This window comes from Lagenorhynchus albirostris, chromosome 15 (assembly GCF_949774975.1).
Source record: "Lagenorhynchus albirostris chromosome 15, mLagAlb1.1, whole genome shotgun sequence".
In the NCBI taxonomy this organism is placed as follows: domain Eukaryota; kingdom Metazoa; phylum Chordata; class Mammalia; order Artiodactyla; family Delphinidae; genus Lagenorhynchus; species Lagenorhynchus albirostris.
The window spans coordinates 43,459,763-43,480,504 of NC_083109.1; the positions used below are offsets into that span (position 1 = coordinate 43,459,763).

Here is a 20,742-nt window from a genome sequence, read left to right on the forward strand (position 1 = left end):
CAGCCCCACCAGACTGTTCCTGGTGCTCCATCCACTGCCCTTTCCTCTGGGGACTCACACGTCCTTTTCCTTCTGTTTTTCCAGAGTCTCAAGTCCGATGAAGAAGCTGAAAGTGCAAAGGATCCTCAGAATGAGTTGTTTGAAGCAAAAGGTAAAGCCCGGCCTTGTGGTCGGTGCCACCTTTGGCCAGTGCTAGGCTGCCAGGCAGTGGGCCACCAGCCAAGGACAGTTTCCTGAGAAGTGCCCGGTGTGGGTGGTGTCCCTGGGGGGCCCTTTTCCTGGGGGCAGGGTCCCAGCTCTGGGAGACCCCTGAGGTCAGACCCTCGAGCGGGGACCACTGGCTAAGGGAGCAGCTTCACGGTCTGGGAGGACCAGCATGACCCCAGCCGGCAGGCATGGGCCTGGGGACTCCTTCCTGAAGCACCCGGCCTGGGCCAGCAGCCTCCCTGCCGCCTGGGGCCCTGTCTGCCCCGAGTCGAGGGTAAGACGTGGTTCTGGTCCTGGAGAGCCTGACGGAGCACCCGAAAGGCAGCCGCAGGCGTGCTTAGCAAATCTGGGTGCATCAGCACGTAGGTCTGCAGGTGCCTTCAGGACACCTCCCGCTGGAGTGTGTCACAGGGCAGAACGTGCAGGAACACGGCTCGAGGGCGAGACCCGAGCTGACCTTGAGCTTCTCCTGAGTGAGAGGTCTGCACTGGCACTGAGCATTATCCAGACTGTGGTCCTGGGGGGCTGAGGCTCTTGGCTCAGTGTTGAGCTTGGTGACGTCAGGGGAATGACCGGAGTGCCTGTGCTACTGGACGAAGCAGATGGACCCCTTTGTGTCCGGAAGAGCAGCCAACCCATGCCCTAAATTCCCCGGACTCTGTAAATCTAGGGGACGAGAGGAAGGGCTCCTGGGAAGGTTATTCACCAAGTCATTTCGGACTCTGTCCAGAGACATGTTGGAGTTCTTCTTTCCCTCCAGGTTAGAACTGACACTGGTGTGTGAACAGTCATGTCAGACCTCAGAGGACTTATTTGCTCCTCTGCCAGCCATGAGAATACACCCCGGTGTCAGAATTGCTTTTCTATTGTTACGTAGAACTTTCAGATGTTTTAAGCTGGAAGGGATCTCAGAGGTGGCCCTTTCCTTGTGTTTTCCTCAGCTCAACCCACAGCATCATTCGTGAGCACACAGGCCCTAGCTTTCCTTGGCAAAGTGGCTTTCTGATGGTTAGTTGCGTTATCAAAGTAACGCCAAGGTGGCTCTTCTCCTGAAAACTCTAGACCACTGGCCGAGAGCCCAGGTCTGATCAGGTGCAGGCAGCCCTCTTCCTGTGTTGGGCTGGGTGGTGTGGCCTGGGCGTGGAGGGAACTCTGCTTTGAAGCCTCGCTCATCCGAGGAGAGCTCCTCGTGGGCACCCCCAAGGTCTTTCCTCTTCCAGAGGGTGTTTCTCTGGCAAAGCTGCAGAAACCTCAGTAAGCCACCTGCCTAAAGTAGAAAAGTTATGAAACCTGGCCATCTGTCCTCCAAACTCACTGAGGTGTCTTTGCATCTCAAAGACACCTGTGCCTCCTGCTGTGAGGTGGCGTGGAGAACACAGCCCACCTTGGGACGTTTTTGCCGGGAAGAAAAAGAAAAAAGATAAAACTGAGCCTGAATCCAAGCTAGGCTTTGATGCTAACTTCCGGTTTATAGGCGATGTTAGTGATGGAGGCATGCGAGGAAGCAGAGTGGGGCAGGCAGTGAGGTGCTCGTGTTCCCAGGACTCGAGAGGGATAACCACACGCACAGGGAGGATTCTGTGTTGATACTGATTCAAAGAAATCAACTGTCGGGAGACTCTTGAGAGAGCTGGGTAAACCATTGTTGGTTTGTAGGGTGATGGTGGCATTGGGGTCAGCAGTACACACAAAACACACAGGGGTGGGAACACAGCAGCTGGATTTTGCTTTCAAATACTTGGGCAAGAGTAAACGGGGGTAGATGAAGCCGGGGTGGCCGTCTGCCCAAGGAACAGGACCACTGGTCTTTGCTGGACTGTGCTCTTTACTTTGGGTAGGTTTGAAGAGTTTCTAAAAATTAGTTTTTTAAACCTGACCTTTTTGTTCTAAGTACAAACCTTGCAGCTGTGCTCTCAGTGCTGTGGCTTCGCAGGTTCCCTTCAGAAAATGCTTTCTGGGATTTCCCTGGTGGTCCAGTAGGCAAGACTCCGTGGCCCCCATGCAGAGGGCCCAGGTTCGATCCCTGGTCAGGGAACTAGATCCTGCATGCTGCACCTAAGACCCGGAGCAACCTAAATAAATAAATATTTTTTTGAAAAAAGAAAATGCTTTCCCCACATGCAGCAGATCCCTCCATTTGATTGTGAAAACTTGCATAGAATGCAAGTGGAAGAGTTGTACTGTGAGCACTGCGTACCCACCACCTAGATTCCTCCTTTGAAGCTTGTCTCTCACATGTGTCCATGTGCCCGTCCCTCTGACCATTCATCAGTCCATCCCATTTCAGAGTAAATGACAGCCTTGGTATGTGTCCCCTGCTTCAGGCCAGCTGCCAACCTGGGGTTCTGAGGTCTTCGGGAGCCTCCGGAAGCCCTGCAGCTCCTCCTTCGACACCCCCGAGAGCCGGGTCCGAGGCCTCTGGGAAGAGCTGGGTGTGGGCAGCAGCGGCCACCTCACCGGACAGGAGCTGGCCCTGCTCTGCCAGAGCGTCGGGCTCCAGGGCCTGGAGAAGGAGGTGAGAGCGGGCGGGGTGGACCTCCCTGATGGGCTGGGTCTTTATGGTGGTCATGGTTGGTGTTGGGCCTCGAAAACCCCTTCACCGCCAGACACTGACTCAGTTGTCACCTTCTGGTCTCACGTCCCGTGCTGACTCCCAGGGCTTGTGTCGAAGGTCCGTCTCTGGCCGCCTTCACGCAGGATCCTCCCCTGCCGGGGGCACTCCTCCCCCACCCCTCCTCAGTGGCCCAGATCTGCCACCCAGCCCAAGTGCGGTGCCCGCAGCGTCTGCTATGCTCCCAGCAGCTGTACTCACCCCTCCCTCCTGCGGGGCCAGGGGAAGTGGAGGGCAGTGTGATGGGACAGGCCCCTCCTTACTGAAGTGCTCTCAGCCCTGCCCTTGCCGACCCTGAGCTGCTGGGGGCCCGGGCCACGTTCCATACGTACGTGTCCCGCCATCCAGCAAGCTCCTGGCACGGCAGACACGGGATGGGTGTTTGTGGGTTTTGGGAAGCGCAAGTGGCCGTTCACAGCAGGATGGAAACTGACCAGGTGTGTGGATTTCACAAGCCAGAGCGGGGAGACCACTGTTTGGATAGGACAGTGAGCCGCCTGCTTGGGGAGGGTGGGGGCCAGGCCTGGGTGGGGTGGGCACAGCTGCGGTGGGAGAGCCTCTGTAAAGATGCCTGGGGGCCTTTATTTAGGAACTTGAAGACCTGTTCAACAAGCTGGACCAAGACGGCGACGGCAGAGTGAGTCTAGAGGAATTCCAGCTTGGCCTGTTCAATCATGGATCCCCTCAACTTCTGGAATCTTCCACACTTGTCAAACCGAGCGGGTCCTGGTCTCATTACCAGGTAAAATGGGACGATTAACTCTTGAACCCCAGAGCGACTGCCATCATTCTCTGGCCTTCAGCATCTTCTGCAGGCCTGACCTCTCTGCCTGGTCCCCACAGAGGGTGCCCAGCAGTGGGTCGGGATGTGTACACACACGTGTGCTGTGGGAGGCTGTGCAACCTTGGGCTGATCTGGCATTGCTCCTGCCAAGCTGTGTGTCACTGGTGAGCTACTCACCTTCTCTGAGCCTCAGGTTCCTTGTCTGTAAAATGGACACACCTACCTCATAGGGGTCTTATGAGGATTCCCTGACAGTTCCTTGTTATGCCTCAATGTGGGGTACACTGTGTTCCAACAAGAGCACCCCCTTTCCCTCCGCCCTGGAGGGCAGAGTCACTGACGGGTCCGTGTCTTCCCCAGGATTAGCCTTAACAAGGATTCCTGGAGCTGTGCTCTCCCCATACTGCATACCTGAATTTTATCCTGTACAAGGCCAGCTGGAGGAGAGCAGATTTTAGGTGGTTATTTAAATTGTGATGTTCGGTGCATCTGGTTTTTCTCAATCCCGGGACGGTCAGCCTCCGTCTCCCGCCACAGGGCACGGTTGTCCTGGGGAGTCTTGCTGAGGCTTCTTTGGCGACGTGGCTGATCCCGCAGTTTGTGGGCAGCGATGCAGGAACAGTGACCTTGTTCTCTGCTAGGCCAGGCGCGTCTGAGAATCAGGTTTCTGCACCTGAAGCCACTGAGACAGGGAAGGAACCAGGAGAGATGAGGGATGGTGCCAGGCCACCTGAGGGCAGAGACCACAGTGCAGTCGTGCCCAGAGCCTGTGGGAGGGAGGGCCTCCTCTGAGGTACAGCGGCCCCTGTTCCTACCGGGGAAGTGCTGACATGGCCATGGGGTTGTGTCCTGTGCATGTGGATGCCAGCGTGGCTGGAGTGGTGACATGGGGCCTCGCACCTGGGCTCAGACGGAGATTCTCCTGCTCCATCAGGGGAGCAGGTGGGCCTGGTGGTCTGGGGGCCCCAGCAGCTGCTCCTTGTTCTGGCCCCAACTGCAGACGCGTGTCTGAAGGGCCTTGCCCTCCAAGGGGCAGGAAGCACAGCTGGATTCTTTTTTTTTTTAGATGTTGGGGGGTAGGAGTTTATTAATTAATTAATTAATTTTTGCTGTGCTGGGTCTTTGTTTCTGTGCGAGGGCTTTCTCTAGTTGTGGCAAGAGGGGGCCACTCTTCATCGCGGTGCACGGGCCTCTCGCTATCGTGGCCTCTCTTGTTGCGGAGCACAGGCTCCAGACGCACAGGCTCAGTAGTTGTGGCTCACGGGCCTAGTTGCTCCGTGGCATGTGGGATCCTCCCAGACCAGGGCTCGAACCCGTGTCCCCTGCATTAGCAGGCAAATTCTCAACCACTGCGCCACCAGGGAAGCCCCACAGCTGGATTCTTGCAGTACCTCGGCTCACCGGTCAGCTTTCTGGCTGAGGGATTTTTTTGCCCTTGTCTTAAAACTCTCTGACCCTGAATCCTGAGGACACGCGTCCTCCGCTTGGGCCACCCCGCCCTCCTTCTGAAGCCCGTCTTGGGTTTCTCTGCACAGACCAGGTTTCCCTCAGCAGGAAGCCATTAGTGGTTTGGGGAGAAATTACCTCAGGGCCTGGCAGGCGCTGGGCGTCCCCTGCATGGCCTGGCGTGGACAGCGCTGAGCCCTGGGCTCGAGTCAGATCCTGTGGGCGCCCCATTCCCTGGAGCAGGAATCAGCGCTGTTCTCAGGCCTCGGGGAGGCCACACAGGCGGGGAGGTCGGGGAGGGTGCATGAGGAGGCCACGGGGGCTCACAGAGCTTGTCCCGACGTGCAGGTCCCAGAGGAGGGTGGTGGCCAGACCACCACGTCATCCCTTGTGTCCGTGAGCTCGGGCCCGCGCCTCTTGTGCAGCGTGGACGACGGCGCCGGCTTCGCCTTCCCGGAGCAGATCGTCACCCTATGGGCCCAGGAGGGGGTGCACAACGGCAGGGAGGTCTTGCAGGTTTGGACCGGTCGCGCACGGCTGCCCCAGCAGAGGCGTCTAGGCGGGCAGGGCCACTGCCTACAGGGGAGGCTGGACAGAGCTCCCCCCGTCCCCCCCACCGCAGACACAGGCCCTGTGTAGGGAAGGCCCATCATAATACTTTTTTCTTTATTTTTTGATATTAAGATATAGGAAGTGTTAAAAACATAATAAGTAAAAAGCAGAGAAAACCACAGCCTGAAACAAATCCGTTTGAAGGTAGGTTTCAGCATCTTAGACTCTCCCCCTCAGTGCGTGTCAGCCCCGGAGCTGATCTGCTGACCTGGAGGAGGGACGTCTTAGTGGACACCACTGTCACAGACGTCCGAGCGTTTCTACTCTCCCCGGACGAGCTCTGTGGGGAGTTCTTCTCCCCGTACCCGCCCTCCGACCTCCCTCCAGTGGTCACACACGAGGAGGCCTGTGCTCTCCCTGGTCAGTCAAGTCCCCTCTGTGGGGACACAGGGCAGCCCTGGGGCTTTGGAGGGAGTTCTGCCCTGGGTGGCAAGTCAGGTGCACACAGGGCGGGCACAGCAAGGGAAGAGTGCTGGGGCAGGTGTGGCGAACTAGATGAGTTAGTTTCATTTCCAAATTTCACTTTCCATTGTGAAAAAAAGCTTCAGCTCTACAGAAATCTATAGAATAATAAAGCCTGCCCCCCTCTGCTCCTGGTCTCCAGGGATGGCGACACGTAAAGGTCTGGTGGGCATTCTGCGAGCTCTTCCCTGGCACAAGAAAGAAATGAATATTTAGACATTCCCATTTAAAAATTTTCTTTTGCAAAATTGGTGTCATACCGTATACCTTGCTAATTTACATTACCCTTTCCCTGTCGTGGGACACGTATGTTATTTTCCTGTTATGAATGTCGTCACCTGTAATGCATGTATACCCTTCTGCCCCTATGCTGGTATTTCTCGGTAGGGCGGATTCCTGAAGGTACGCATTTTACCTCTTGATAGCTTCTGTTGTATTGCCTCCAAAAATGTCCATGTTGGCACAAACCAATAGAACAGGAAGGAGGAAAAAAACAGACTTTAAGACAATCTGCCCGACTCCTCAGGCCAGACTCTCCTGGACCTAAGCTTCACCGTTGCCGAGTCCCGCTGCCCAGCAGCCCGGGCAGAGCCTGACACAAGGCCATCCCTGGACAGCTGGCCCACAGGACTATTCTGAGAACCAGAGGCTGAGGCCGGACCACTGAAATTGGCCCCCGGGGAGGGCCAAGAGCAGAGGGGCTCATGGTTTTTTGTTTTTTGGGTTTTGGCTGTGCCACACAGCATGTAGGATCTTAGTTCCCCAACCAGAGATCGAACCTGTGCCCCCTGCAGTGGAAGCATGGAGCCCTTAACCACTGGACCACCAGGGAAGTCCCAGAGGCTCATGGTTTGGAGATTCTCCCTAAGACGCTGCTCCTGATTCCCTGCGCTTGGAGGTGGGCTGGCTGCCGTCAGGATCCGGCCAGTGACGAGTCTCACGCTTGCCCCCGGACACTTCAGGACTTACTCTTATCACTGCTCTCTTGCTGTCACAGCAAGTTTCCATTCCTTTAGCAACTTATGATTTTCCAGTTGCTCAGGGTTTGATTCCATTGAATTGAGAGGCAGTGACGTTACTGAACTCCCCTCAGCAGGACCCTCCACGTGGCCCCCCAGGTGTATCTGTCCCCCGACGCAGGGTGGCTCTCGGGCGAGCTGCACGCAGTCGGGGTGTCCTGGTGCAGCAGGTCCATAACTGGTCACCTGTGACACTGGGCGGGACCGCCAGCTGCCCCTGAGCACACCTGCCTGAGAGAGGTGTGTTCCCCGGGGGAGGAAGCCGCTAGGCGAGCCCTGGCCTGGATGTGCTGGCCTCCCACACCCAGCTTCTCAGGACCTCACGCAAATGTCTGTGGGACCACCGCCAGGGCTGCTCTGTGCGGATCCCTGACCTCCTCAGGAATCGGGAGCCGCACAGCCGGGTGTTCCTAGCCTGGGGTCTCCAGGAGACTGCTCTGCGGTCTTCCCGAGGCCCAGCAGGATGGAGAGTGGACCTCGTCGGAGGCTGGAGGCCTCCCCTCCCTGCCACCTGGGCTCCTCCCCAGGGCAGCCTGAGCCTCCTCCCAGCATGGCTCTGGCTTCCCCAGAGCCCCGTCCAGGAGAGCGGAGAGGGGCCTCAGCCTCCCACGCCCTGGCCTGGGAAACCACACATTGCTACCCTGGCACCATCCTGGGGGTTACGTAGGTCCGTCCCGGTCAGCACAGAAGGAGTACGTGGGCATGAACGCCAGGAGGCAGGCGCCCACGTTGTGCCACGTGGTTTTTCTAATTGGGAAGCTGCCGCTGGGACCACTTTCTGTCCTCTGCCCCCACCCGTGGATTCGTTGCTGGGAAGTGTGCGCTTGTGTCAGACCTTCAGCTTCCCAGTTGCTGCACACGCTTCACTGAGTGTCATTTCTCTCCAGAAGCACTCGCGGCCGTGGGGAAGGACGGAGATTCAAGTCTCCGCCTCATAAGTTAAAGGAAGGGCCTCCCCGTGGGCCCTGCCATGTGCCTGCCCCGCCCGTGTGTCTGGGCCTTGTAGCCAAGTGTGCCCATCGCTGCAGGAGCAGACGTGGCAAAAGTGCTCTTACTGGGCAGCCAGCAGGATGGACAGGCGTTCCTGTCCTACTGTCTCTTTCTCTTATTATGGTAAAATACGTAAAACAAAATTTTTCCATTCTTTTAACTGTACTTTTCCAAGAATCCCGAGGGCGAATGAGTGTGACTGTCTGGAATGCTGGGCTGTGGCTCATCTCTCTCTGATAGGTCCTGTGTCCACCAACAGAACCCCCATCTGTTCCTGTATCTGTTTGTGTGGTTCAGAGACATATTAGTCAGGATTCTTTGAGTCTGAAATGGCAAAAACCCAAGTCAAACTAGCTTGGGCAGGAGGAGGTTAGGGACCTTCGTGGTCAGTCGGAGAAGGACGTTAGGCTCGGGGGTCCCAGCTCCGGGTGTTGTCTGGACTCTGCTGGTGGGGGCCTTGGCCTCAGGTCCAGTCCCCTTGTGCAGCTCCCCAGGGCCCACGTGGTTTATACAACACCTGATTTCACAGGGAAAAAGCCCTTCTCTGGCCTCCCTATCAATCCCCAAAGTCCTCTGCTTGGGACATGCCCCCTTCTGTGTCTGTCACTTTGTCCAGGGAGGGGGACTCTGTCCAGCCTGGGTCATGCCCACCCTCGAGGCGTGGGGGGACACTGGGGTTGACAGGGTTGGGGGACCGTAGTGGGGATGGGGGACACTGGGGTTGACAGGGTTGGGGGGACTGTAGTGGGGATGGGGGGACACTGGGGTTGAGAGGGATGGGGGACCGTAGTGGGGATGGGGGGGACACTGGGGTTGACAGGGATGGGGGACCGTAGTGGGGATGGGGGGACACTGGGGTTGACAGGGATGGGGGGACCGTAGTGGGGATGGGGGACACTGGGGTTGACAGGGTTGGGGGGACTGTAGTGGGGATGGGGGGACACTGGGGTTGACAGGGTTGGGGGGACTGTAGTGGGGATGGGGGGACACTGGGGTTGACAAGGATGGGGAGACCGTCAGCGGGGTTGGGGCAGGGGAAGGGCTCCACCCAAGAGGCAGAGACTTTGCAGAGAGCAAAGGAAGGTGCAGGGACAGCGTGGTCTGGGCCTGACTGTCCTGAGGGAGCCCGGAAGCGTCTGGAGACCCACTCATCCCACCTGGCTGATGGGCCTTGCCATTTTCAGAGCCTCGACTTCAGTGTGGACGAGAAGGTGAACCTTCTGGAGCTGGCCTGGGCCCTTGAGAACGAGCTCATGATGGTGGGCGGTGCCACTCAGCAGGCAGCCTTGGCCTGCTACCGCCAGGAGCTGAGCTTCCGCCAGTAAGAGCCCCGATGGGGAGGGTGTGTGGGTGCCACTGGCTAGACCGGCCTCCTTGCCCCCGGATTCGGGCACCCGGCAGGAGGAGAAAGAAGGATGCTTCGAACACAGTCACAAAGCGCAGCACGGCAGTTGGGCCAAGAACACAAACCATTGTAATTGGGTTTGGCTCTGGGTTTGGCTGGCTTTTCAGGCCGTCCATCTGCTGAGCAGTTTGGCACAAAGATTGGTTTTCGTGTGTTTATTGATTTTCTGAAGCTACAGAAAAGGCTGGCAGAAATCCCAACCTCGATCCTCAAGACTTTGCATCTCATTAGGTACCAACAGATGAGCCTTCTGTCAGGCAGTTTGGCAAAGGGGACCAGAGAAAGACTGTGCTTTGGGACAGGGATGCCTCTTCAGTGGGAGAAACGGGCACCAGGATAGCTGGTGCCAGAGATGGTTTGCACAGAGCCTTGGGCGGGACCCAGGGTGACCAGACAGGGACAGGGCCACATACAGGAGTCTCCTCTGTTCTGGGCAACTCCCTGCACAGTCACTCTGATGCCAGGCTGCAGGTGGCAGGGCTGTGGCCAGGCAGGATAATGGGTGGCCAGCCTCCTCCCCTTCATGCATCCAGTCCCAGGTTAGGTGCTAGGGACCCCTGGGGCCTGAGGCCCAGCTGCAGGCAAGAGGGAGCGTAGATAAATTCCTGCCTGTCCTGAGGCCATCTGGAGGGGTGGCACGCTGCACGTTCTAGGCTCAGACCTCCTGGTTCAGAAACCTGCTAGAAACCCCTTTGCCAGGCAGTTGGCCTGTCACTGTATGTGCTTCTGTAAACCGGGCACAGTAACTGTAGACACAGCCCTGGGAGGAGGTGGGTCAGAGCCCAGCGCTGGCCGCTGCTCGGCGCCGTTAGCCCAGCTGTGTTTGTTCCTGCAGACGGGCTTGCTGGGCCCAGAGCGGTGTCCCCTTTGACCCCGCCTCCTTCACGCAGGGGGCAGGTGGAGCAGATGGCCAGGGAGCGAGACAAGGCGAGGCAGGACCTGGAGAAGGCAGAGCAGAGGCACCTGGAGTTTGTGAAGGAGACGGATGACCTCCACTCTGCCCTGGAGCAGCTCGCAGAGGAGAAGGTCAGGTAGGTCCCGCCGGGGTCCCCGGCCGAGGGTGGGCAGTGGACGCGGGCGGCCACCAGCTGAGGCCCTGCTGTCTCACCTGAACCCAGCACTCTGCTGACGTCCTTCCTTGAGGGAAGACGGTGCATTTTAAGAAGCAGTCTTGCCCTTTGCTTGGGAGCGTGGCATCTGGCCGAGTGCCTGTGACGACCATCTGCAGGGGAAAGTGCTCTGCTGGCCTCACTCTCTGCTCCATCTGTTGGGGTCTGTCCCACTCAAGCTGAGTCTTCTGTCCGTGCCTGTGATCAGCAAGACGGGTGGACGTTTTGAGAGGACCAGAGAATGGCTTTGCAGCCTGTTGGTTCTGCAGGAGGGAGGCCGGGGCCCAAATCTGCACACCGGGCATCGCCCATCGGGTGGCCTGAGCGGACTCCTGGTGAGCTGGCCGGGATGGTGGTGGACAAACCAGAGGAAAGAATTCCTGACCTTTGTGAAAGGCTTTCCCCCTCTTCTGAGGCGCCACCCGCCTCCCGGTAGCTCTCTACCGCGGCTGGGCTCTGCTGCATCCCTGACGTGGGCGGACGTGGGGCTGTGTCCTGAGGCGAGGCCTGGGGACGCGGGGTCCTTGGGGCTCCCTGCTCTGGAGCAGCCTGACCCGCACACGTCCTTCCTCTGTGGCCTGTGCTGCCCCCCACCCCAGCGCCCACAAGCTTAAGTGTGGACGATTTTAGACGATCGGTCAGGGAGCTGAGAACTGATTTGCGTTGGTCTTGGCCCGGGCGGCCTGACTCTCCCAACCACCCAGAAGGGACTCAGGGAAGTTCTCTCTGGGTCAGAGAACCAGAGACTCCAGGGCCGTATCTCAGTCCAAGAATCTGGTGGGGGAACACACGAAGCCTCGAGGGCCACGCGAGTGTTTGGATTTTGCCCAGTGAGCAATGGGGCATCATTGGTACGTTTTTAGAAATAGTTTTTGTGGTTGTGTTAGGTTGTTTTTATTACAAAAGTAATAAATGATACATGTTCATTGTAGAAAACTTAAAAAATACAAGTAGGGACTTCCCCAGTGGTCCAGGGGTTAAGAATCCGCCTTCTAATGCAGGGGATGCAGGTTCGATCCCTAGTCGGGGAACTAAGATCCCACGTGCCGCAGGGCAACTAAGCCCTCGTGCCGCAACGAAGAGCCCGCATGCGGCAACTAAGACCCAGTGCAGCCATAAATAAATAAATAATTAAAAAGAAAGAAAATACCAAGTAAAAGGAAAAATAAAAGCAAAAGTCTCACGTCCACAGAGGTTATCACTCCTAACATTTTTTGTGAGTCCCTCGCTTTTCCGTGCACGTGGTTACTTACAGAATGGTGTTGTGTTGCATATACTTTCTGACGGCCACAGAGCACCCGTGATGTGGGTCTGTTCTGCCGTATTTTACTGCACCTTTCCCCTTTAAAGAGTGGAGTGATATGATCAAATTTGTATTTGTAAAATTAGCCCCGAGATTTGTGGGCTGTTAGATTAATCCCACTCGTCAAACCTTTTCCCTAAATGATGGCTGCCCCCCTTCCCCTCATGCCCCCGCCTCGAAGCTCTGGGGTGAGATTGAGGGAGGCCGAGCCCAGTATTTCTCATGCTCGACTGTTGACGTGGCCAAGCTCTGCCGAAGAGTTTCATTCGTCTTCAATCTAGATAGACTGGGTCTGAGAATCCTGTTAAGCAGCTGTTTTAGTGATAAAGCTAAGATCTAGCACTGTTTTCCCTGCTGATAGAAATGGTTATTGCAGGGACTTCCCTGGCGGTCCAGTGGTTACGACTCCGTGCTTCCACTGCAGGGGGCACAGGTTCGATCCCTGGTTGGGGAACTAAAGTCCTGCATGCTGCAAAGAAATGGTTATTGCAAACGACCACAGCGGAGTCTGAGGGGAAGGGCCTCCGCACCTTTCTCTGGCTGCTTTGGGATTCGCCACGTACTGGTTTTCTGATGCCTGTGTCCTCGTGACAGAGGCTGGCCTCTGTGCGCGTTTGGTCACCGAAGGCTTTGGTGCCGCCTTTATTTATTGATTCAGTTTTTCATGATGTGGAGGAGGTTGAATGGCCGAGGAGCGTCAGAGACCTACCCAGAGGTCACCCGCTAGCTCACACCAGAGGCCAAGGGACCCGCTGGCTCACCTTGTCTGTGTGGGGTCACCTCCACCAGCCCCGAGGAGGGATTTAAGGAGGCCCCGCGTCCTTAAATGGTACAGCATCTGCAGCTCTCTCATCTGCCAGGGTGGACAAACGAGTCCCAGACGCTGTGGCCGAGTGCTCCGGCGAGAGACCCCGGGGAGGGAGAGGCCCAGGTGGCGCCCCTCAGGAGCCCGACGAACCATGTGCCATGTGCCTTGCAGACGCCTGGAGCAGGGGTACAGGGAGAGGCTGAGTCTCCTGCGGTCCGAGGTGGAGGTGGAGCGCGAGGTGTTCTGGGAGCAGGCCCGGCGGCAGAGGGCTGCGCTGGAGGAGGACCTGCAGCGCCTTCGGGCTGAGGAGGCCAGCCTCCGCCAGAAGCTGAGCCTGGCCCTGAAGGTAGGGGTGTTCGGGGGTCGGAGGGGTGCCTCCCGCCCGGAAAGACGGAGGCGAGTTTGCCTAAGGGTCCATCCTCCACACCCACACCTCCCTGGTCCAGGATTAAACCCTCCCCGTGGTGCTGGGGGTTTCACACTAAAGAACATTTCCTGCAGCCATAGAAAGAGCCCATTTCTCAGCCAAAGCAGAAAGCGTCCTGGCTTTTCTGGGAGACACATGGTCCCTCATCTCCAGCCGTGTGGGCAGCAGGATGGGGGACCCGAGGGCCTCTGGGTCAGCGGCTGCAGCCACCTCTGCTGCACCCCTGGGACCAGAGCACCAGTGGGGTCAGCAAAAGACAAAAGCATCAGTCTGCGCCCCCAGCCCTGGAGCAGACGCAGTCTTCTGGGCCGTGGAGAGTGCCCCACGACTGGCACCCACCCTGCATTTGCTTCCAGTGAGGTGTCCCCGGCCCCCCTTCCTCCTCCTTCCCTAACTTGGGGCTGTGGACTCTGTCCGCACCTGCCCTGCCTCCCTCGCCTCCGTCCCCCTGGAGGACAGGCTGGACATATGCCTTCTTTTTGGTCCCCGTGTCTGAGGACACTGCCTTGCTCCTGGTGGACACCTGGGCCGTCGTGGTACAGCTTTCAATTTGTTTTTTAGAAGACGGCTCGGGAAGGGTTGCCGGAGAGCTTGGGTGGCTGGGAGAAGACGAGGCAGTGGGAAAGGGGGAGTATCCCCAAGGGCTCCGTGGGGTCCACCTTCCCTGCTCATGAGCCCTGCCTCTCGCTCGGAGGGGGCAGCCCTTCCACACAGCTCCCTCCTCCGTCCCCAAAGCCGGCCAACCGCTGGCCTGTGTCTTGTAGGAAAACAGTCGACTGCAGAAGGAGATGATTGAGGTCGTGGAGAAGCTCGCAGAGTCGGAGAAGCTGGTCCTGAAGCTGCAGAATGATCTGGAGTTTGTGTTGAAGGACAAGGTGGGTCCTCTTGCTGATTCTGAGTCTCCAGAGAGGTGCCCCTGGGCGCCGGGTAAAGGGCGTCAGGGTCTTGACAAAGAATACACAGGCGATGGAATTTAGGTTTTTTCTCCTAAAATTCTATAATGGAGAGAAAATTATCACGGCTACTTTCCCTGTGTTTTCCTCCACTTCATGCAGTGCAGGGGTGCTGGTGATGCCGGGTGATGCCCTGCACGTTGGCCTTTTAGTGACAAAGCCTGGAGCAGTCAGCACCCTCTGCACAGACCCCAGTGACAGGGTCTTGGTGGTGGTGGGCACGGAGGAGAGGTTAGAGGCACCCCAGCTGGCCCTTACCATCACCTTCAGAGGAGGAGGGGAGGGGAGGTGCAGGGTCCAGGCAGGGGGCCTCCCAGGTGGCCAAGGCAGGAAGGCAGCCCAGGCTCCAGGTGGGAGCATGGCCGCCTTCCATAAATTCCAAACATCCTTCTGCCCTGAGACCTTTTAGACAAGGGGAGGGGAGGAAGAGGAGGGATGGGCAGCTGTACCTGCAGATGCTAATAAGCCTGGTGGGGACAGCGTCTGGGGGTGACAACACACCCTCTACCTGGCCTCAGGTCCCAGCCCTCATTTTCCTGCCTGCGTCTGGCTTTCAGCTCGAGCCACAGAGCACGGAGCTCCTGACCCAGGAGGAGCGGTTCTCAGAGGTCCTGAAGGAGTACAAGCTCAAGTGCCGGGTATGTGGCCCCCTACCTGCGGGGTCGTCAGGGTCTGTCCGCTCAGACCCGGGTGGGCCCTCCCACCCCCTGGCCTCCACGTGGAGGGTGGTCCAGCCCGGGTCCACAGGAGCATCCCTGTATGAGCAGAGCAGGCAGAGCCTCTGATCTCGGCCTGCCTTCCACCAGTGGGGTCCTCCGAGCCTCGTGTTCTGAAAGGAGACGGGTGGGACTTGCCTGCTCAGCACGTGTGCCCAGCCCCCCACGGGCTGCCCAGGTGGCGAGACAGCCCCTGTCCTAAGTCCCCCTCTGTGTGTCCCGGCACCATGTAGGGCTTCATCTTGTCTCCTGTGGTTGAGTGTTTGCATTTCCTGGGCCAAATCTACCAACGTGAGCCCACTTGGCTGGCGCTGCCGCTATGCAGAAGAGGGCGTAGGTGGTGAACAATGTCAGTGCTGGGGAAACAGATCATAACCCATTACTCTCTCGAGATTACCGGGGACTCCAGCAGATAGAACATTATTATCTGGAGTTAGGGGTCTAGTATCCATTTGCCTCTTAATGATTTCCCTCCCAATTAATGTTAAGAACTGTCTTTCTGCACACGATGCTTTGGCCACACCAGAGGATAAAGGTGAGCCTGTGCTGGTCTGCAGTGTGACGTGACCCTTACCTCCTGCCCTCCACATCCTGAATCCCGTGTGCGCCTGCGTGTGGTCAGCTCTTACCCTCCTCGGGTGCCCGAGTGGTGTGTGTGGTTTGTGGTTAGGGGATGTGGTGCAGCTGGAATGTGCCACTTGACTTTCTGAAAGGAACTCTCTTTCCTGCTGTGTTTTCTCTCTCACTTTGAGCACCTGTAACTAACCATCCATTAATACGTTGCTTTAGTGCACCTGAATTGTTTCAAACAAATGTAACTGCCTTCATTTTTTCACATGACTCTGTCACTTAACAGCTGCTGCTGATTTCACTTTTGGTTCTCAAAATTTTACTTTTTCAAATATCAGCAGGAATATTTTACATTTTAGTGCTAAGCTACTTATTTAGAAATTTGCCCTCTCTATTTTGCGGGATATTTTTGGCTGTTTCAAACTAACAGAGCATTAAAAAAGCGTTTTATTTGAAAGTAATTTCTAATACATGAAGTTACAAAAGTGAAACTAGTCTGGGGAACACCTGGATGCCTCTGCCCCAGTCCACCGGCTGTGTACGTTTCACCGTGTGCATGTGGACGCGCACGTGTACATCGGAGGTGAGTCAGGCGATCACGACCCTCCACCCCGAACTGGTCCATGCACTTCCTGAGAGCAGGCTGACCCTTCAACCTCAAAGTGCTGTTCAGGTGCCCAACGTTGATGTTACATGTTCAGGAATTTTGCTGGCTTCTTGTTAAACCTTTGACGGGGGAGTTATTTACACCAAGAAATGTGCAGAAGCTACAAGCTGGGCTTCTCTTCCTAGAGAGCCAGCTTCCCAACACCTCCTAGGTAGCTGAGGTTACTTAGTAACTTCACAGTTTCCACCAATACAGTCCTTTAACCTGCTTGTTGTGTTTCAGTTTTGTTAGTCAACCTCACAATGTTCTTTTTTGTTTTTAGCTGTGCTGCTTGGCTTGCGGGACCTTAGTTCCCTGGCCAGGGATCAAACCTGGGTCCCCAGCAGTGGAAGCTCAGAGACCTAACCACTGGACCGCCAGGGAATTCCCCTAACAATGTACTTTAGAGCATCTTCCTCCAGTGCAGGACCCAGTCTAGGGCCAGGGCCAGAGTCTGATGTCCTCTAATCTGGAACATTCTTAGTCCATTCAGGTGGCTGTAACAAAGATACCATAGACTGGGGAGCTTATAAGCCACAGAGATTTAGTTCCTTTGTTCTGGAGGCTGGTAGGTCTGAGACCGAGGTGCTGACAGATTCGGTGTCTGGTGAGGCCTCTGTTCTGGGTTGCAGGTGGCCGGCTGTCTTCTCACTGTGTCCTTCTGTGAAGGGGCGAGGGAGTTCTCTGGGGGCTGTTTTATTAGAGCACAAACCCCGTCATGGGGCTCCATCCTCCTGACCTGATCTCCCAAAAGCCTCACCTCCAGGGGGCTTCCCTGGTGGCGCAGTGGTTGAGAGTCCGCCTGCCGATGCAGGGGACACGGGTTCGTGCCCTGGTCCGGGAAGATCCCACATGCCGCGGAGCGGCTGGGCCCGTGAGCCATGGCCGCTGAGCCTGCGCGTCCGGAGCCTGTGCTCCGCAACGGGAGAGGCCACAACAGTGAGAGGCCCGCGTACCACAAAAAAAAAAAAAAAAAACAGCCTCACCTCCAAATACCATCACACTGGGGATCAGGATTTAACATATGAATCTGGGGAGACACACTGTCTGTAGCACATTCCCACAGCCTTTCTTTGTCCTTCACGTGGAGATTTTTGAAGAATACAGTCTCTCCTTCCTTTTCAATAGAAACGTTCTCGTTTTGTGTTTTCATGATACTTCCTTTGGATTAAATTGAGGTTATGCCTTCTCAGCTGCACAATGTAGGTGATGTTAATTTTGATCACCTGTCTCAGTGTGGGGTGACACTTTAAGACCACGCAGATGTCCTGCTCTTCATCAGAAGTTTCACTGGATTTAGGATCAGTGAGTGATTCCTGCCAACTCCCGTCTTTGCCACAATGGTTGTTGCAAAAGGATGGTTTTCCATCATCCACTCCACATCTGTCAGTTGGCACTTGGCATCTGCCATCAGGCAGAGAAGTCCTGCCTATCTATCTGTGTATCTGGTTGGTATGGGCTCAGGAATCGCCATTCTCATCAGTGGTTTGTATTGATAATTCGTTACTATGTCGAATTACTTTGGTGCTCAAGTCATGTGAGATTTGGCCAGTGGGAGTGTCTTCCGGCCGGCAGCCGTGACCTTGTGACTTGTGACTGTCATGTTTTGTTAAGTTGTTCCATACTTTCTAGCACAGTGAGATGCTCCAGACTCCTCTTATGCTTCCCCTGCCCTTGCGCTGGAATCAGCTATTTCTCCAATGAGTCCTGGCTCCTAACTGGAGAGAATGGCTTTAGAGACCAAGATCTGCGTGCTGCGTGTGCTCAGCCTCCTGGGGGCGCTGCCTCGGGCCTAGGGTGTTTCTTATCATCAGTCTCCAGAGTAGAGACGACCTTGAACCTCCCTGCTGTGTGTCACCCATCTTTCCAAAGTCACTGTTGGACATTTCCCCGTGCTTGTAAGCAGGATATTTGCTAGGACAGAAACCATGTTTTCCCTTGTTGCCGAGTTCCCTTCCTATTCAACTACTGTCTCAGCTTTTTTTTTTTTTTTTCTTTCTTTCTTTCAGCTGTCAGCCTCAGTTTTCTGGGGCAAGGCTGACTTTGGTAAAGGGGAGCGTAAGGACTTCCCTGGTGGTCTGGTGATTAAGACTCCACACTTCCAATGCAGGGGCATGGGTTCCATCCCTGGCTGGGGAACTACGATACATGCCACGAGGCACAGCCAAAAAAAAAAAGATTTAAAAAAGTTGGGGGAAGTGTAAAATGTTAATCGCTTCCTCCTTAGGGGTTCTCTGTGGTTTCATATTTTCACTGCTCCCTCGGGTGGACACCGTAATGGAGTAGCTTGTCCTTGGTCAGAAGTGCCAGATGCAGATTTTCTCTTTACCCATTTCCACCCTGTTGCATGCTGCATGTGTGTGTCCCCATAAATCCATATGTTGAAGCCTGTTCCCTCAGTTGTGGTGGTGTTCAAAGGTGGGGCCTTTGGGAGGCAATTAGGTCATGAGGGTGGAGCTCCATGAAGGGGATTAGTGCCCTTATAAAGGGACCCCAGAGAGCTCCCCCATCCCCTCCACTGAGTGAGGACATGGGAACAGATGGCCGTCTATGAACCGGGAAGCTCCCACCAGACACTGAATCTGCAGGCACCTCAGTCATGGACTTCTAGCCTCCAGAATTGTGAGAAGTAAATTTCTGTTGTTTATAAACTCTCCATCTGTGGAATTTTGTTACAATAGCCTGGATGGACTGAGACACCAGCCCTGACAGACGTCCCCTCCACTGCCTGTGCCTGGGTGGTCAGCCCCTCTGTGTGTGCTGACTCAGCACGGCCCGGCTCCCCAGCTGGTCTGCCGCCTCCGCCTTCCTCTCCGATGCTTTCTATGCTTTCCAAGCTGCTGTTGAAATCCCACCCTCCCCTGCTTCCTTGCTGAGCTCGCTTCTCCCGCTAACGAGAAGAGAAGCCTCAACAGGTCCAGAGCCCTCAGAGCCTTAGCGCTACAGTGTGTGCAGTAGACGTGCTGCCTTTCCTGGCCTAGCACAGTAACACCCTATGTGACCACCCTGGGCATCCACAGGCACCCCCAAGTTCACATGCAGCCCACATGAAAACAGGCACCCTGGCTCCCAGCCCTGGGACACCCGCTGTGTAGACTGTCTGGGACCCAGGACGGCACATGTCACCCTCATGGGTTAGACCGACAGTGATGCCTGAGAGCAGAGAAGTCTGTGCCCAGCATGGCACCTAAGGACCTGTTTTCTGGCGCTGCTGAATTTGTGGGACGTGCATATGCTCTTAAAAACCCATCTGAGGGGCAGAAAGAACCACCGAGGGGGGAGGACATTGGGTAGAAATGCTTCTGTCAGTGTTTCCTGCCAGGTCAGCACTGTCAGTAAAAACACCAGTCACGTGTAATTTCAAGTTTTCCAGTAGTCACGTTAAAAAAGGGAAAAAGGAATAGGTGACATTCATCATTTTAATTACATTTTATTCCCTGTATTACATCCACAGTGTCATTATTTCAACATATAATCAATATAAACACATTTTAAATGAGAGATTTTACATCCCTTTTTGGGAATCTGGTGTTTAAGATCGGTGTAGAGTTTATGCTACACACACCTCAATCCAGACTGACCACACCTGACATGCTCAGTAGCTGGCGTGGCGACATCATGGGGTAGAGGGGCCGGGGGTGCCCACACCTGCTGCCCCGCAGGTCTACCCGACGGCTCTCACATCCCGGCCCTGCCCTTTCCCCCAGGAAGGAGCTGCTCCCTCCGTGGGGAAACTGTGTATTTGCCCAGGAGTTTCTGAAGGAGTGATCCTAGTAAATCTGTGCTTCTGTGCTTCTTCTGAGATCTGCAGGGCCTGTCCCTTCTCCCACACGCCTAGAACTGCCGATGAAAGGCTCCTTCTCCAAGGGCGGATGCAGAGACAAACCAGGCACTGGCCACCGGGGAGTTCAGGAAGATGAGTTTTATTTGACAAGAGCTGCCTGGAGAAGAAACTCAAATAGATTAAAAAATCAGAGAGGAGCGGACTTCCCTGGCAGTCCAGTGGTTAGGACTCTGTGCTCCCAATGCAGTGGGCAGGGGTTCAGTCCCTGGTCGGGGAACTAAGATCCTGCATGCCATGGGGCGCGGCCAAAAAAAAAAAAAAAGAAAAAAAATCAGGGAGGGAGGTGGGGCCTTGAGGGCATGCCATGGCCTTGGCTGGTCTGGCTTCCCCCAGAGCCAGTTTCCTGGGAGGAGAAGCCGGGTGGAACCTGCATCACTCGTGCTGTCCTCCAGGTGGGGCGGCCACAGCCCACCCGGGGTTGGGGGGAAGAGTACGTGGACCCAAAGCCATGTGGCCACGGTGCCGGCTTTGGGGCCACCTGGGAAGGTGGGATGTGAACGCTACCCTTTCTGGCCTTTTGAAAGTCAGGTGACCAAATGTGCTTGTTCAGGTGTATTTCATTCGTGGGTGGACAAATTACGCTTGTCACAAACGAGACCCTTCTTCTTTTTTTTTTTTCCTCTGCGCTGTGTAGCTTGCGGGACCTTAGTTCCCCGACCAGGGATCGAACCCGGGCCCCGGCAGTGAAAGCGCCGAGTCCTAACCGCTGGACCTCCAGGGAATTCCCAGAGACTCTTCCTCTTAAGCCTTCACGCCCCCAAGTGCCCTCTTCCCCTTATGTGCGTGCTTACCCAACCACCTGTGGTTTCTCTGTATTTTCTCCATTTCTC

The 20,742-nt window shown here is 55.9% G+C and overlaps 1 protein-coding gene across 1 annotated transcript in view; it reads left to right on the forward strand.

Annotated features, from left to right (window-relative positions):
- The window catches only part of NINL (ninein like), a 107,152-nt gene that overhangs the window by 62,052 nt on the left and 24,358 nt on the right, over positions 1 to 20,742 (forward strand). The window contains exons 5-13 of the mRNA XM_060122365.1: positions 85 to 151; positions 2,532 to 2,722; positions 3,408 to 3,560; positions 5,397 to 5,564; positions 9,316 to 9,452; positions 10,427 to 10,567; positions 12,928 to 13,102; positions 13,948 to 14,058; positions 14,694 to 14,774. Coding sequence (XP_059978348.1) covers positions 85 to 151; positions 2,532 to 2,722; positions 3,408 to 3,560; positions 5,397 to 5,564; positions 9,316 to 9,452; positions 10,427 to 10,567; positions 12,928 to 13,102; positions 13,948 to 14,058; positions 14,694 to 14,774 — 1,224 coding nt within the window. The remainder of the gene's footprint in view (positions 1 to 84; positions 152 to 2,531; positions 2,723 to 3,407; positions 3,561 to 5,396; positions 5,565 to 9,315; positions 9,453 to 10,426; positions 10,568 to 12,927; positions 13,103 to 13,947; positions 14,059 to 14,693; positions 14,775 to 20,742) is intronic.